Source organism: Electrophorus electricus, chromosome 5 (assembly GCF_013358815.1).
Source record: "Electrophorus electricus isolate fEleEle1 chromosome 5, fEleEle1.pri, whole genome shotgun sequence".
Classification (NCBI taxonomy): Eukaryota; Metazoa; Chordata; class Actinopteri; order Gymnotiformes; family Gymnotidae; genus Electrophorus; species Electrophorus electricus.
In genome coordinates this window covers 11,728,973-11,745,272 of record NC_049539.1, presented here as the reverse complement: position 1 = coordinate 11,745,272, position 16,300 = coordinate 11,728,973, and the positions used below count along the sequence as shown (strand labels likewise).

At 42.9% G+C, this 16,300-nt stretch overlaps 1 protein-coding gene across 8 annotated transcripts in view; it reads right to left on the bottom strand.

Annotated features, from left to right (window-relative positions):
• Positions 1 to 16,300, bottom strand: part of cdk14 (cyclin-dependent kinase 14) — a 100,307-nt gene that overhangs the window by 9,609 nt on the left and 74,398 nt on the right. For all 8 annotated transcript variants that reach the window (XM_035525925.1, XM_035525929.1, XM_035525926.1 and 5 more), the window contains 4 exons: positions 13,114 to 13,177; positions 11,272 to 11,320; positions 10,337 to 10,476; positions 7,290 to 7,431 (listed from right to left, as the gene is read on the bottom strand). In XM_035525925.1, the coding sequence (XP_035381818.1) occupies positions 7,322 to 7,431; positions 10,337 to 10,476; positions 11,272 to 11,320; positions 13,114 to 13,177 (363 nt within the window). In that variant the 3' untranslated portion in view covers positions 7,290 to 7,321. The remainder of the gene's footprint in view (positions 1 to 7,289; positions 7,432 to 10,336; positions 10,477 to 11,271; positions 11,321 to 13,113; positions 13,178 to 16,300) is intronic.

Genomic DNA, 16,300 nt, shown 5'->3' with positions numbered 1-16,300 from the left:
ATAAAAGGCAGGGCAGAAAAGTGCAGATAACGGTACTACGACATGATCAAGATGAAATGTTTAGGTGTGTGATTATGCGTGTTATGGGAAGTTTATATACATTGAAGTATTTAAATTTTCAATAGTTTGATGGCATATGTAGAAAAGCTTCACAAACTCAACACACATCCAGTGCATTGATGCAGATACGGCCATCTGCTAATGGCTCTGTCCCTGAAGAGGCCCAGCAGTTTAGGGTTTCTCACTCCACTCTCTCTACAGCAGCGGGAAAACTTCCGAACCTCTAATACAATCTGATCTGTTAGTAACTTGTCAGTTCAGCAAGCTTTAGAGAGCTACAGTCCCCCCCCCAACCGAGGCTCAGACATACTCACTTTCTTGCCGTCTGTCGGTAATTTTCTTATTTGGCAGTTATTTTGGAAAATTAGATGGGGAAAGGGGGTTGGAGTTCTTAGGCAAGAGATGATGGTAAGTGTGAATGAGCAAGACCGCACACTGCCCACACAAAGCAAAACACAGCTTTAATTATGATGTAATATAATAATGTAAAATTATATGTACTGCATCAGATCCCCAGCGATTAGTAACGCCTCTCTGATTCTGCACTACACTGTTCAGGCCAGTTAAGGCTGGACTGGCCATTCCTGTGTGTAATGCAGTAAACGTGTGAAGTTCTGTAGCATGTGGTTCACAGTGGCCATATATAAAAGGGCTGTAAAACTCTATATCTCCCAAGCCACATCCACGTCATAAAAATAAATATGTGGTATAGAACTAGCATATACCTTTAATAATAACATTTTCAACTTTAACACAGTAAAACATGGACCTCCTTTAAAGAAGTGGCCACAGTTTTAAGCTTTTTGTAGCACTGTAGCTTGCCAATCCCCTTGACAGAGAAGCTGGGGCCTCCTTCTGGAAGAGTTTACATGGAAAAGCAACTGAATATATACATACAACGAAAGACTACAAGCTGGTGACTGTAACCAGCACACCCCTCCCAGTGAAGTACACACTCCACACAGGCACAACTGACTTGCAGCCCACATCCCACTATGTGTGTTTGGGGGGGAATAAATGTAATGTTAAATTATCGCAATCAAGAGGTTATGTAATAATTGAAACCAGCCTAAACTGTACACATCTGACCAAGTCTGATGGAAAAATATGAACTATCATATCTTCAGTAGCCTCAGAACTATTAGTGGAATACTATAACCCTAGAAACACAATGCACATTTCCAACCCACCATTAAGCAGGAAAATGAGTGACCAGGCCACACATGTATAAACCGCTATGCATATGCGAGCATACGCACACACGTGCATGAACACATCTGCATGCGTGTGCTCGCGCACACACATACACGCGCACGCACACGCAAACATGAGCACATGCACATTTTATTCTCAAAATTTGTAACACTCGTTTTGGAAAATACAAGTACACCCTTATTTGTCGTGTCAATAAAGGAAGACAGGCCGAGAGAGAGGGAAAGAGGAAAACACAGAGGGAGAGAGCTGTTGTGTGTGTAATTACCTTAAGCCTTTCTTGAAGCCTCAAAAATGCCCTGCACACTGCTCCCACAGCCACCCCAGAAATATGTCAGTGCAACCAGGGCTCAAAACATCCCCACCTCTCATCACACACTGCTGCTCTCTCTCCCTTGCAGCCTGTCATATATTCTCAGAGATAGAGAGGGCCCAGGAGTCTTGGATGTGGCTCTATGCAGGCTTTCTAAAAATCCCCTGACCCCTGAACAAAGCCCTGGCCAGCAGTATCAAGATAAACAGAGCCAGGATAGCGGCTGTCAGGAAGGGCCCGGGGTTACGTCACAGCCCTTCAGTGCAGTGATGTATCCTAACCCTAGCTGGACTGTGTTACTGCTGCCCAAAGTGCCAAGACTCTGGAGGAATGTCACTGGATTTTAGCTGCTCATTAGAGAGACCATATGTTGGGGAAGCATGAGTGTGGGCTGCAGCAGAGATTGCACACAGTCCTGCTGTCTGTCTGCCTGCCTGTCTGTCTCAGGAGAAGCTTTCATTTCTGACTCTCATTTGTTTCAGTTTGAGAACTGCTGCCAAACTAGCCTGTGAGTTTATCCACTCTTGTGTGCGCATGTGTGTATATGTGTCCAAGAGTGTGTACACTGGAGGCTCTGTTCTGTTTCTGAAGAAGAACACCTGTGTACCCCTCCCCTTCAAATGTGTTTCCTTTTTTCACCCAAAGAGAGATTCATAAAGAGAGAGAAAGCACAGTACAGCTCAAGTCAGCTAACTGGCAGAAGGCAGGAGAGAAAGAAAGAAAGACTGAAAAATAAACTAGCCAAGCACACACAAAGATGATACAAGACTACAGTCTCTATGCCAACTCTATAAATCTAGAGCCAGCAGGTCTGGGAGATCTACTGCCCAGCAGAGGGCCTGGGAGATCTACTGCCTAGCACAGGGCCTGGGAGATCTACTGCCCAGCAGTGGGTCTGGGAGATCTACTAAATTGTGAAGGACACTTGGACCTGACTGAATACCCCTGCTTCAAATCAATACCACAGAAATACTGCACCCTCTACAATAATACACTACTACTACAGCCCTCCTGCACACCAACCTCACATCTCAGTAGTTACACACGTGGAGATGCACATGTGCACACACACATGCACACCCACCCACCCCACTCCATATATTGACAATTGTCTGGGTCTTAATTCATGCTAACGTTATGCAAACCCATTGCAGCTGATAGGTGCATTCTTGCATCAGCAGTGGTACAGAATTACATAGGCTTCACTTCTGCTCAGTTTCTACTTCATGAATAAACATAATGCAGCATGGTGCTCAATACAGCACTGTACTCAGGGCCACAAGCTTTAACGAGTGCTTGAATGCCGAGATGTTACTTGAGGGTAAACAAAAAGATGAGCTGTGTGAAGAAAAAAAAAAAAAAATCAAGCAAATACAAATGTTAACTCAAGCCCTGTGTCATCTAGACATCAGTCACTAACGTCTTGGTTCGCAAGGTAGTCTCTTAGATTTGCTAATATTAGGTGTGTAATATGATTTGATAGGTGTCTAAAATTTTGTGAATTTCAATTTGTTAAAGCCATCAGTGATTTATGAATATCATTAAACAGGAATGCACTTGTAAACAAAGCTGTTTATTCATTTCAGCTATCTATCCAAACAATGGCTTCAGACAGTGTCAACTCTCTTAGGATTCTGGGGAAGATTAAGAATTTTACTAATTTTTGGGAGATTTATTTTGTGAAACAGTATCCTACACAGACCCAGTTAGTGATATTTACAAATGAAGTATCACAAAGCTTGTGTGCAAATGTTTTTTCTTGGTTTTATTTTAAATAGAATGACAAAACATTGTTTCTTAATTAACAGTAATAACAATATTTCTTAGTTGTCTTCATTGAATCTTGAACTATAGCATTTTAACAGGTTAAATAAAATTTTACCCTGTACATTTTTTTTTAATGTGTAAAATCTTCTAATATTAATATTAATATTTCTTAACAGCGCTGGTATTTAATTGCAATCTACAGCCTTAAGTACAATTTAAAAGGAGCTAACCCTGGATGTATTAAGAAATCCTGTACTAAATCTATTTTAAACATGGCTGCCTCTATGTATGAGACCCACTCAATGGACCATAAACCAGTTCATTCAGGGACCTCAAAGCAATCTGATTCTTATGTGAGCTGCACTTCACAGGAATTATTTTTTTTAAATAATAAATCTTTCATAAGTATTGTTTGCTACTATGGTGGTAACAATGACTGATTACTCATTTAAATACAAACCTATAGGGGTCATCAACCACACCACTATCTCAAGAATCTATTTTGGCATCAGACTTTGAAAAACCTATCAGTCCAACACTGCCTAAGACCATCAAACTAGCCCCCCACCCCCACCCCTGTCTTTTTCATTCTTTAAACTACATGGTAAGGTGTTTTTGCTGGTGAGAAAAAGGCAGATTCACAGGCTGATGGAACTCAATGCTGGCTTTCAGTTACAGAGCTTATGCTACAGCCAACATATTTATACTAAAATATATTGAAAGCTGTTTATCTATTAAGAAGTTCCTCCACATTCAGCTAACAGATCTCTACACATACAAGGTTGACAAATATCTGTGCATTTACTATTGTGTAAATTTCCTTATCTGATTACACTACACAAGTTAAAGTTCTTTAGGACATACGGTCAGTGTGAATGTTGTCTTATTGCTAAAAGCAGCAGCTATAAGAAAACCTGTAAAACTTATTTGTAATTATTGTTAGACTCATTTGTAATTATTGTTTTACGCTCTGACAGATGTTTGCTGTTAACAGTCTGTGTCAGGGGGTTTGGGATTGTTATATTCTCACACTAAAATGATGATCTTCCCCAGGCGTTCACAGAGTCACTCAGAGTATCAAAAGGCTGAGCAGAACATTCAGAGGATTGAGTAACAGACACGTGTGCATCTCTCTGCATTGAAACTCAAGCTCAGACAGAGTTTACCTGGGCAAAGGAAAAGAACTGCAGAGTAAAGTCTTGGAATTTCTGTACTGCATGTTTTGCAGTTGCATGAGAATTTGGGGAGGGAGGCACTAGCGATGCTCAACACTGCTGGCTTTTTCTAGACAGCTCATGGACGCAGCGAAGCTTTCAGGTGGAGCCCAATCTTAGCAGCAGTCTTCCTTTTTATTCTTGTCAGTTCTTTAAGCCTGAACATCCCCCAGTCAAGTACTGGTTATTGTTAAAGACACTGCAGTTTTGTGCGTGTGGGCTCTCTCTCTCTGTCTCTCTCTCTGTCTCTGTGTTTGTGTGTGTGTGTGTGTGTGTGTGTGCTGTGTGTAATGGGTCAAGGCTCTCTCTGTCTGTCTGTGTGTGTGTGTGTGTGTGTGTGTGTGTGTGTGTGTGTGTGCACGCGCGCGCATGTGTGCAGGGCAGAATGTGTTCATGGAGGCCTCTAAAGTTATTTTTATTCCTCCCATAAACAGGTGGGATTTGCATTGAATTGAGGTTGAAGTAAACAGGTGGGATTTGCATTTAATTGAGGTTGGAGTAAACAGGTGGGATTTGCATTGAATTGAGGTTGGAGTAAACAGGTGGGATTTGCATTGTCCAACCTCAATTCAATGCAAATCCCACCTGTTTAAGGGAGGAACAAAAATAACTATTGGCAGAAGTGTAGCACTTCACTCGTGTCATGCAGGACAGCACTGTCTCTTGTTTGTTAGTCAGTTTCACAATATTGGCCTCTGCAATACTGAACCTCACATTATGCAAATGAGCTCTTGAACACATCGCATTTCTTCTTGTGTACTGTGAGCATCCTGAAGTACATCACAGATTAACATTTCCTGGCGTTTAGCTCAATCACTGCATTCCCATGATCCAACAAGCAGAAATAATTTGGGTAAAAATACAGGCCAGTCTGCATCTAATTTCATCAAGGGATGACCACTGTGTTTTTAATAAGCGCTCTGCAATTACAGTATGTAGCAACATCATTGTAATATAGTGCAGCTATATCGTGCAGCACCAGGCTGGACTGATCACAGGTTGGAGTAATTAAGGACTGGAGTATTTAGGGGTTAAAGTAATTAGAGGTTAAAGTAACTCCCAGTTTGGGGTTGGTGTATTTAAGGGTCAGAGTCATTAGGGGTTTAGTATGAGTTAGAGTAATTAGGGTGGAAAAAAAAAAAAAAAATAGTGGAGGAGAAAAATAAGTACTAGTGGTTAGGGGGTGCCACAGCTCAACTGAGGGATTAGGGCTGGACTGCAGGCAGGTGCAGAGGAGGAGGGGTATGTGTAGCTGTGTGAACCTTCTGCTCCCTCCACTAAAACTAGAGACAGAAATGCTGGATAGAGACTGTGCTGTCCTACACGAGAACGGCATGAGAACTCACTTACCATGGCTGTTCAAATGAGGCTTAGTGGAAGGTCTGGCTACTCTCCATGTTGGTTACAGATAATCATAAATCCTTCCACTGTGAAAAGTAGGTCCACCTCTAATACAATTAATTATACTGTTTTATATCTTAATAAACAACGTAATTGTTTACAGTTTTAACACATTTATTTACTCTATTTATTCACTCTAATTACTTGCTGAAAAGCGTTCTGAATAAGAGGGAATCTTTTACAAGATTCCTGGGCTGCAAGATTTCACCCACTTTTTCAACTCCAGAGCAAAATAATACAAATTATAGGTCCAGATACTCTTGTGACACTGATATCAATTGCAAAATCATCAGATAATCCACATGGAAAAGTATTCCCATCTCTAACAATTCTTCATATTGATTTATGGCTAAATTTACAAATACTTGACAGGATACTTCAATACTAACTGCTTGCCTCATTAAACATATTTTGAGTCAGTTGTTTTTTGTTATGTTCTAATTACATGGAGATGCATCAGACCTTCTGTCTGTGGTAATAAGCAGTTGGCTACAGCTTCAGTTAATCTCTTTTGCTAGCTAGAGATTAGCCTGGAATATCCTTTTAAATGTGAAGCCCAATCTATCTCACCCAAACAAACCGAAAAGACTGCAGGAATGAACAACTAGCCGTGGAAGCAGGTGTGCCCACTGCTTACAGCATAGGGTTGTCTGGAAGATTCTTCTCATCTTATGGGCTCAGGCATGGGTCATTTTCAGTGTTGTGTTTTTCCAAACCCTCTTTTGAGGCATGTGTAGAGTCATCCTGAGTAACCAACATTAAGTGTAGGTATGCCTGATTAAACCTAGTCCACAGCTACATAGGACTGTGGTGTATTTGCATGTACGAACATGCTACAGTGTAAGCTGAGGCCGTAAAAGTGAAATGCTTGTGTGTTCAATAGTAGTAGTGGTTTGGAGCTATATGTATACAGCACACCCATCACACCCACATCCACCCACCCACCCATCACACACACACACACACACACACACACACACCCACCCATCACACACACACACACACACACACACACCCACATGTTACATTATACTAAACATCTCTCCCAGATTTCACTATGATATTTCGGCAGTTGACTGAAAAACTGAAAAACTGAGAAAAACTGAAGCTGTGCTCTGCAGCTAAAATGTTTATTTACTATAACTGCTTAAAGAGTCTTCTGCTGAATACAGGAACAGGTAGGAATTTATGAAGCCCACAGGACAGTCTTAATAACTGGGATCCACTGCAACCCGTATGTGTCTGCCCCTGGAAAGCTGCAACTGTGCGTTCTGCAAGTGGCAAGTGTGCCTGTGTTTATGGGGTAGGGAGGAGGGGGTTACCTGGCTGTCCCCCACTGGGTGGGTCCTGGAGTTCAGTGCCTACTGCTGGAAGCCCCTTTGCTATTGGACTTGCTGCAGAGCTGGACAGAGTCACCTGATTCAGGCTGCAGCCTCACACTGGGCACCGTGAAGATGGGGGACACTGAAGAAGAAACCACACAGTTACTGACATATGCCAAACACAGCAGGTCACAGGCAGAGTCTGGGACTCCTGGCAAAATAGGATCTAGGAATAACTGAGTGAGATTTTCATTAAAAAAAAAAACAAAAACAAAAACCAAAATAGATCCTCAGTCAGTTTCTCACCAACTACGAAGCAATATGAGCATTACTTTATTTAGTGTATGTGTTATTGTATGTGGTGTATATTTTGTGTGTGTGTGTGTGTGTGTGTGTGTGTGTGTATGGTGGTGTGCATGTACTGTATGTGGTGGTGGTGGTGTTTGTGTGGTGGCAGAGTGATGTGGTGGTGGTGTGTATATGTTGTGGTGGTGTGGAGGATATATTTAAGGTTGCACCCCAATCATACAACACACACACACACACACACACACACACACACACACACACACACACACACACACACGTTACATTATACTAAGATCTCTCCCAGATTCCACTATGATATTTCTGCAGTTGACTGACAGAGCAACACTGAAGCTGTGTTCTGCAGTTAAAATGTTTATTTACTATAACTGCTTGAAGAGTCTTCTGGTGAATACAGGAACAGGTAGGAATTTATGAATCCCACAGGACAGTCCTAATAACTGGGATACACTGCACTGTATGTAGTGTATGTGTTATTGTATTATTGTATGTGGTGTATATGGTGTGTGCTTGTGTGTGCTTGTGTGCTTGTGTGTGTGTGTGTGTGTGTGTGTGTTGTGGTGTGAATGTACTGCATGTGGTGGTGGTGGTGTGATGTGGTGGTGGTGTGATATGGTGGTTTGTATGCTGTGGTGGTGTGGAGGATCTCTGTAAGATTGCACCCTAATTATACACCACCACCCCATACCACTAAATAAAACTATGCTAGTGTTTGTTTCATAGATATACAGAACATTTGGGAAGTGGGCAGACTCCCTGGGGTTTACTCTACACTTCAACACTCATCATCATCATCTCAGCAGACTGCACTTAAACTTTCAATCAGGCCCCATCTATTACTAGGATAAATCTGTTGTTGTTTAAAACATGATCTCTACACCCAAGCAGATCATTTTCTGTTAGAAAGACACAAACATCAGAATTGTTCTTTTGCATGGCTAAAATCAAGAGCAATTCCAGTTGCTTCTGAGAGGGGCTGCCATTGTTGAGGGTGGGGGTGGGGGGGGGGACTAAAGGAAGGGATGAAGTAATGAAGCCCAGTGCAGCAAGCTGAAAATATACAGAACATTAAAGAAGCTGATTGTCAGGGTTCGGCACAGTCTTGTTAAAAGTGTTCTAGATTTTTAGTTTATAAAAAAAAAAATGCTATATTAGTCAAAGACTTCTGGCTGTGCAGGAGTTTATCATCTCCCTTTTGTGTAAAAAAACAAAAAAACAAAAACAAAAACCTGAGGTCTTATAGAACAACAGAAACAATTTTCGCTTATTGTTCTGCCTGTAAAGCTCTGCACTGAGCCATGTGTGTTCTGAGTTTTACACACACAAACGCAGATCTGCCACCACCCCTTCGCCGCACCCCCACCTAACCTTACAGTGCAGCCTGCTGTGAGCTGATAAAGGGATTAAGCGTTAATCTGCATAATTAAAAATCTCATTGTCATATTCAAATGAGCCATCGTGCTGTGGTCTTTACTCAGCTTGGATTCTACTGCACAGGAGCTCACAGGAAACCTCAAACAGTATACAAGTTCTGTGGCTCCTCAATGCAATTCTATCACCGCTCAGAGAACAAGACTTTCACAAGCTGCTTTCATGCCTGCGTGCTGGAAATATTGCCTGCTAACAGTTGCTGCCCTTTTTCAACCTGAAGAGATTAGCTTTGTTGGTTACAGCAGCCTATGTGGGGGGTCTGATGCATGGTTTACATGAAGACTACACATCTTGAGCTAAACCAACCACACACACACACACACACACACACACACACACACACACACACACACACACACACACACACACACAAAGAGACCAACTTCAATTAACTTAATTACCAGTTAAGTGATAGGATGTCATTTAGAGTTGGACTCAAAGGTAATGCATTGGTCAAAGAGGGGCAGGGTGATTTTCCATGGTGTTGTGTCTGGCTCTGAGGGACACAGGGTGAGCCTGTTCCCACAGCAGGCGACACAGTGAAGAGCCATCAAACAGAGTACTCGCAGTGGAGACACCAGTCCTGAGGGCAAGCCGACAGCAACTGCCTCCAAGCTATAGACAGATCAGGTCTGGGTTTGTTTGGGTTTGGTGCATGTGGAGTACATGCTGGGTGTGTGTTTTAAGTATGGTGTGTGTTTCTGTGTGTGCGCACACAGCTGTAAGTTTGTGTGTGTGTGTGTGTGTGCGCATGTCTGTCTGTGTACAAAGAGTATGCATTGTGTATATGGGATGTGTGTGTGTGTGTGTGTGTGTGTGTGTGTGTGTGTGTGTGTGTGTGTGTGTGTGTGTGTGTGTGTGTGTGCTGATGAAGGGCTGAGCAGCTGGTTGTCCTCAGCTGGTTTTCACTCTAAGAGCTTGCTCCAGCACAGTGCCGAAACTCAGATTCTATTTATGTGCTAGCAGACAAAACAGTGTATGTGCCATTAAAGAGAACCCTATTAGCTTTGACTGAAGCATGGCACTGGTGGGCTTGGGAAGACTGCTGTTCATTAGCACAGCAAGAGGATGAGAAAATTACAATTCAAAAATGCTTAGAAGTCATCACCAGCGATGAGAGTAATAAGACAGACAGAAGCACAGCAAAAACAGAAAAACATTGTGTATGTGTGCATTTCTGTGTGTGTGTGCACAAATTTGTGTAAAAGTGGAAGCACTTGTATGTATAGCACTATGCACATACAGGTGCGCTGTGGGTGATTATTGCATTGTGTGTGTTATATACTGACTGTCGGGCAGTTCCCAGAGCCGGGGGGGGAGGTGGCTGAAGTAGTCATGGTGGAGGGCATCCAGAGCAGAGAGGCGCTTCTTCGGGAAGCACTGGAGAAACCTCGAAGCCAGCTCTTCTGCATGATCTATATAACCCAACCTGCCGGAAACAGAGAGGGGTGGGGAAGGAGAGAACGGGACACATTTCAGCTCTCACAACTGCCTGCACGACTCCACATGTGTTTCAACCTGCTCAGCAGACAAGACCAGTATCCCCTGCTCAGACACTCAGAGCCAACCACTGTAGAATACTCAGCCAGACACTGCCACAGTATCTGGTCTGCTGTTGGGGCTATGTGGGGTTACATCTGTCTGAAGAGCTGCAGTGTGGCGTTATGGCTTTATTTTGTGGTAATGGCTGTAGTGTGTGGTTATGGGTTGATTCTGAGGTTATGGCTATAGTGTGTGGTTATGGGTTGATTCTGAGGTTATGGCTATAGTGTGTGGTTATGGCTTTATTCTGTGATTATGGCTGTAGTGTGTGGTTATGGGTTGATTCTGAGGTTATGGCTATAGTGTGTGGTTATGGCTTTATTCTGTGATTATGGCTGTAGTGTGTGGTTATGGCTTTATTCTGGGGTTATGGCTGTAGTGTGTGGTTATGCCTTTAATCTGGGGTTATAGCTGAAGTGTGTGGTTATGGCTTTATTCTGGGGTTATGGCTGTGGTGTGGTGCTGCTGTATTCTATTGTTGGTCTCTGTCTGTGTAGCAGGAGCCTGTGGAGCTACAGCAGTCTTTAGTTCACATTATTAACACAGAAGAATCACACTTACGTATGGTGTGCCACCAATAAGCCAAAGCCTATGTGACAAGGTAACGCACAGAGCTAGCAGCAAACACCTTACACACATTTGATATGCACAGACAAATTTTATAAATTAATACACCACTTACTTATTCCATGCTTGTCTCAGCTTCTTGGGGCTGTACACAGTAAAACGATCTGTGGGGAACAGTACGAGGAACAGAACCAACCACTGAATTCCAGTGTTTCCTTCAATAAGCATAGGACCCATCACTGAACCTTGCAATTCTACAGCAAATAACATCAAACAAGACCAAAACTGCTTTGTTAGGTAAAGAAAACCGGTGGTTCTGTTGTTTCTGCAGAACACAAGGCTTGGAGCATTTCAGCAAGAGAATGTCTAAACTAGGCCTTTACAGCCCCTGCCACAATGAAAAACCAAGTCCACTGTGCATTCTGAGCTCTCGCTCGCTCTCAGTCTCTCTGGGTCTTCATCCCCTTATTTCTTTCTCTCTCTCTATCATTAGTCTGGCCTCCTACTGGGTGGATCGATACATATGAGCTATGTGTCTGCCCAAGCCTTCGGGTGTGAGAGACCTAAACACACACACACACACAGACACATGCACACAGACACACGCACACACATTCTGCTTTCACTGCTTTCACTGCTTATCAGTAAACTTAACAGTCCCATTCCCCACTATTTTTGATTAATGCATTTATCAATTTCTATCTACATACAAGCATGAAATTACATATTGTGCAATAATGTGGGTTCATTCTACAGCAGAGAACAGGTTCCGCCATGTTAGATGCCTAAGGAACCACCAATGGTAAACACTGCCCTCTGTTGTTAGGTTTTCTGTGAATCCTTCAGATCATTCTTCACAGAATAAATGCAGAATTTGAACTCGACTAGACTGGTTGATAGAGCGACTGAACCAGATTGTTCCAGCAGGGTTAAATGACCACAAAACAAGCAGAGGAAAGCCTTTGCAGGGGAAAATCCCAAATGCACCTTCAGGTCAAAGGTCAACTCTCTTTCTCTCTGGTCTTCTCTTACACCTAAGGTTTTAAGACCACAAGTTAAACTCGGACAAGCCCATTAAAGTAAAGCACATTTTCTATTGGGCTATAAATGGTCCTTTTTTTCCTCAGATAATCTGAAAGCCAAGTTTAAGTGAAGTAAGTGAAGCATCCAGAATATGTTTCATTCTTGTCATGTAACTAAGTCTTCCTAGAATACCACGCATTCTCCTAACTCAGGGCCTTGGATAATTTCATGCTACACCACTCTGAGTACATAGTGCCTATAGCAACAATGAGCTCCCATGGTAATATCATGGAGATTAGTTTTCACTATTACCATTCCCTCTAAGTTCCTGTCTAATTGGCCACTAGAGAGCCAGGAAATTTCATAGACCCCACCTGTCACGATCAAGCACAACCCAGCATGAACAAGAGGTGAACTACTATCAGTATCACCATCACCTCACCTCCATCTCTCTCCACCCTGCTCTCACTATACCTTTCTCTCTCCCTCCATCTCTCTCTCCACCCTGCTCTCTCCCTCTACCTTTCTCTCTCCCTCCATCTCTCTCCCCACCTTGCTCTCTCCCTCTACCTTTCTCTCTCCCTCCATCTCTCTCCACCTTATGCTCTCCTTCCATATATCTCTCTATCTTTCTCTCTCCTTCCATCCTGCTCACTCTACCCTTCTCTTTCCCTCCATCTGTCTCCACCTTTCTCTCTACCACCATCTCTCCACCTTTCTCTCTCCCTCCACCTCTCTCCACCACTCTTTCTACCCTGCTCTCTCTACATTGTAATTTGCAGTTTTTTCTGCTGAAGCTAATTAGCTCCCAGAGGGCGCTGTTGCTCCAGCAACCTGCTGTGCCTGATTTTGTGTGTGTGTGTGTGTGTGTGTGTGTGTGTGTGTGTGTATGCACAACTGATTAAAGGTTCGCTTTTAAAAGTACAATGTTCACCTGCTTTGAAGTGAGGGAGAGAGTGAACACCTGGCCAGGTTTCCTCTGATGGAGTACCTAGCACCTGCAGAGGGAGAAACAAAGAAAGAGTAACAGTGTAACTTCCTCCACTCACACACACGCACCCGCACACTCTCACTCACTACGACAACTGCTGCTAAATCTGAATCTGCAGTAATTGTCTTTTACATCATTTTACATCTTCAGTAAAAGCTAAATTTAAATTAACACCCACACTGTAAAAAATTGAATGAAAGAGAAAAGTAATAATAAAAAAAAACATTTCAGGAAAATTAGTCTTTTGCCATTAAAGACTAATAATAATCTCATAAAGAAGTTCATAAACTAGTGAAATGAACATGTTTCAACACAGTCAGTCATAGAAACAATTGAACATAACTCATTTTGAATCAGATTGGGTCAGATATCAACACAAGCTCAATAATTGTATTTTATAGTGTCATGTCAATGTCCTAAGAGTAAGCTGAAGTAACTTCATTGTTAAAACAATTACTATATTATTATCATTGCACTGAAATACAGCTTTACATGCTATTTATTTGAAGTGTATACTGAATGCTGGTAAAGCTTCAGCTGTAAGGAGATGGAGAACTCTCATTAGGAGATTAGTAGTTCGAATCTTGACTATGCCACAGCTATTCATGACCAAGAATCTAAAAGCCAGCTAACTTTCAAACTGGTTGCGAATCCAAAAAAAGGAAGCCAGAGAGTTTTAAGTATCATTTAGTGTTTGTGTAAATATATTTATGCTAGGTTCAAGAAATCCTGCTTACACCATTAGCAGATTTATTGTCTTAATTTTCACTATATTTTAATATATTTTAGCTTGTTTCTAGAGGGGACCAGCAAGCACCTCCAATTTCCAGCCATGTCGTGACCGATCAACCTGCCAGTACAACTCTAACAGTGACCCAGACTTGGACCCTAAAGACAACTTCAGCTGTCCCAGACTCTGACCCTCTACATCACCAGGTTTACCAATCCTAAATCTGAATGCTCTTACTACATTTAAGAGATATTTAAGTTTTGCAGAAAAACTCCAAAATGGCCATTAGAGGGCAGCAGCGTACTTTGCATAATTTACAGGCCATTCTCTAAACTCCAGGAAATTTGGTCCTGTCCTGTACCCTCTTTTTTTGTGGTGAGGGTTGTACTTTATTGCACTTTTGACTTCTCTACAGTTTAATTTCAAGAGTAGTAGTAAAGCTTTCCATTATTACCAGTGGATCAGTACACTAATGCAAACGCACATATAATGACAAATTTAACAAACTGAACAACTGCTTAAATTGAGTTATAGTCAGGTCACTTGTTCTGAGGGTCATAGATATTTGAAAGCTGATTTATTCATGAACTAGTGTGGCAGAGACCCTCACCTTCCTGAAGGAGAAAGTAGTGTAATGGAGACCTTGACTCAGGAAGATGAATGTGTTCAGGCTGCTGTACCAGAGATGGCTCTTTAGTCAGAGCATGTTTACCCCTCTGAAAGACCCTGGGTGGGTGTTATTGCTGCTCTCAGCCTTCGATACAAATGGTGTCAGAAGTGTGTGTGTGGGGAGGGGGGTATTGTGAGGACATCAGGAGCATGCCCATGGTTAAAATTGAACACCACCACCTCCACTCAGCAAGGTAAAGGTGTGTTCTGTCCTGCTGGTCAGAGCACATTTGCCACCTGGAAGACCCAGTTTCAAGACCAGATGTGGTTGCTGCCCTCAGCCTTTGCCACAAGTGGTTAGTCTTAGTTATTCTAGTTTTAACCACTGCTAATTCTTCCTGAACAGAAGGCAGTAAGTTCTCCAGCAATTCTCTCTAAACAATCTGGCTCACCTCACCAACGCACACCAGCACTTCATTATCAATTATTTCACAACTTGAATATTCCCAAACATTATGACCTAGGTCAGAATAATTAATTGTGTGTTCAACTACACAGAAGCTTGTGCTTTTCACTTTGCTCCTACACTTCCCAGCTTCTCTACTTTATATCTGCTCTTCTCTCTCTCAGAACAGTCTGTCCTCCTTTAGAAACATGTGGATCAGAACTATCCCCTCACAGGCCAGGAGTCAGCCCCTCTCACAATCCACAGTGTAAGAGCCACATTCTGTCTTATACCCTCCACTCAGGTCCCACTGTCACAAAGCACACACTGGAGCAGGGCCGATTGCTCCATAACCATCCTCATTTACCAGTCCTATGCAGAGTGTAATCCAAATTGGTTTTACATGTGTGTGGTATCCTACCAACCTACCAGAGTTAGAGCGACACAAAGAGACACAGAGAGAGAGAGCGTGAGAGTGAGAGCAAGAGAGAGAGCAAGAGAGATCCTGCTAGAACCAGTAGAACCTCTGGAGTTTTCAGTCGTATTCCAGCTCATGAAGTGGACTGCACAAGACAACCCAGAAGCATTCATGGAGCTCTTTGAACCACTGGCAAGCTACCTGTGTCTGGCCACAGGAGAATTGGGTGGTGTGCCTGCTTCCCCTGTCTCAGGACAGACCCAGCTCATGGCCCAGCAAATGCTGGCAGCGTCGCAGCTGCAGCACACCCTTAGAGCCCTCAAGAAAGCAGTGGGTCGAACAGACTCCAGAACAGAAAAGCCAGCAGTTCAGGACCCTAATGCTCAGGGTCTGTTGCAAGCGGTGGATTCTCCCTTCAGAATGGAACTCCATAGCCATTCCTGGACACTGGTGGTGTTGGAGCAGTACGTGGACCACATTCTGGAAGGGACAGTGGAATGGGTCCAGTGCCACTGCCCAGTCTCCCTGAAGGAGGCCATCTAGCTGGCAGTGGACCACCTCACAACATAGACGAGAGCATGTTCCCCAGCAGACATGCTGGTTATGAAGCAAACTGGGGCACTTTTCAGGATCAGAGCCCTGTAATGCTCCCACAGTACTTATTACAAGCACGATAATATTGTTTATCATTAGAAATCTGGAGAGGGCAATCATTTGTCCAGATTTACATTGTCGCCTACTGCATACTAGGGAGAATACAAAAAGGGTACATATCAGGCCTTTGCGGACTTGGGCTGTAACCAGACAACCATTCACCAAGGCTTGGCACAAGGCAAAGCATTGAAAAGGAAGGTGAGCTTTTTTCCATTAATATTTTCACAAATATCTGCTAGTATTTGTCACTAGCAGTGGAAAAGGAGTCAAGTCC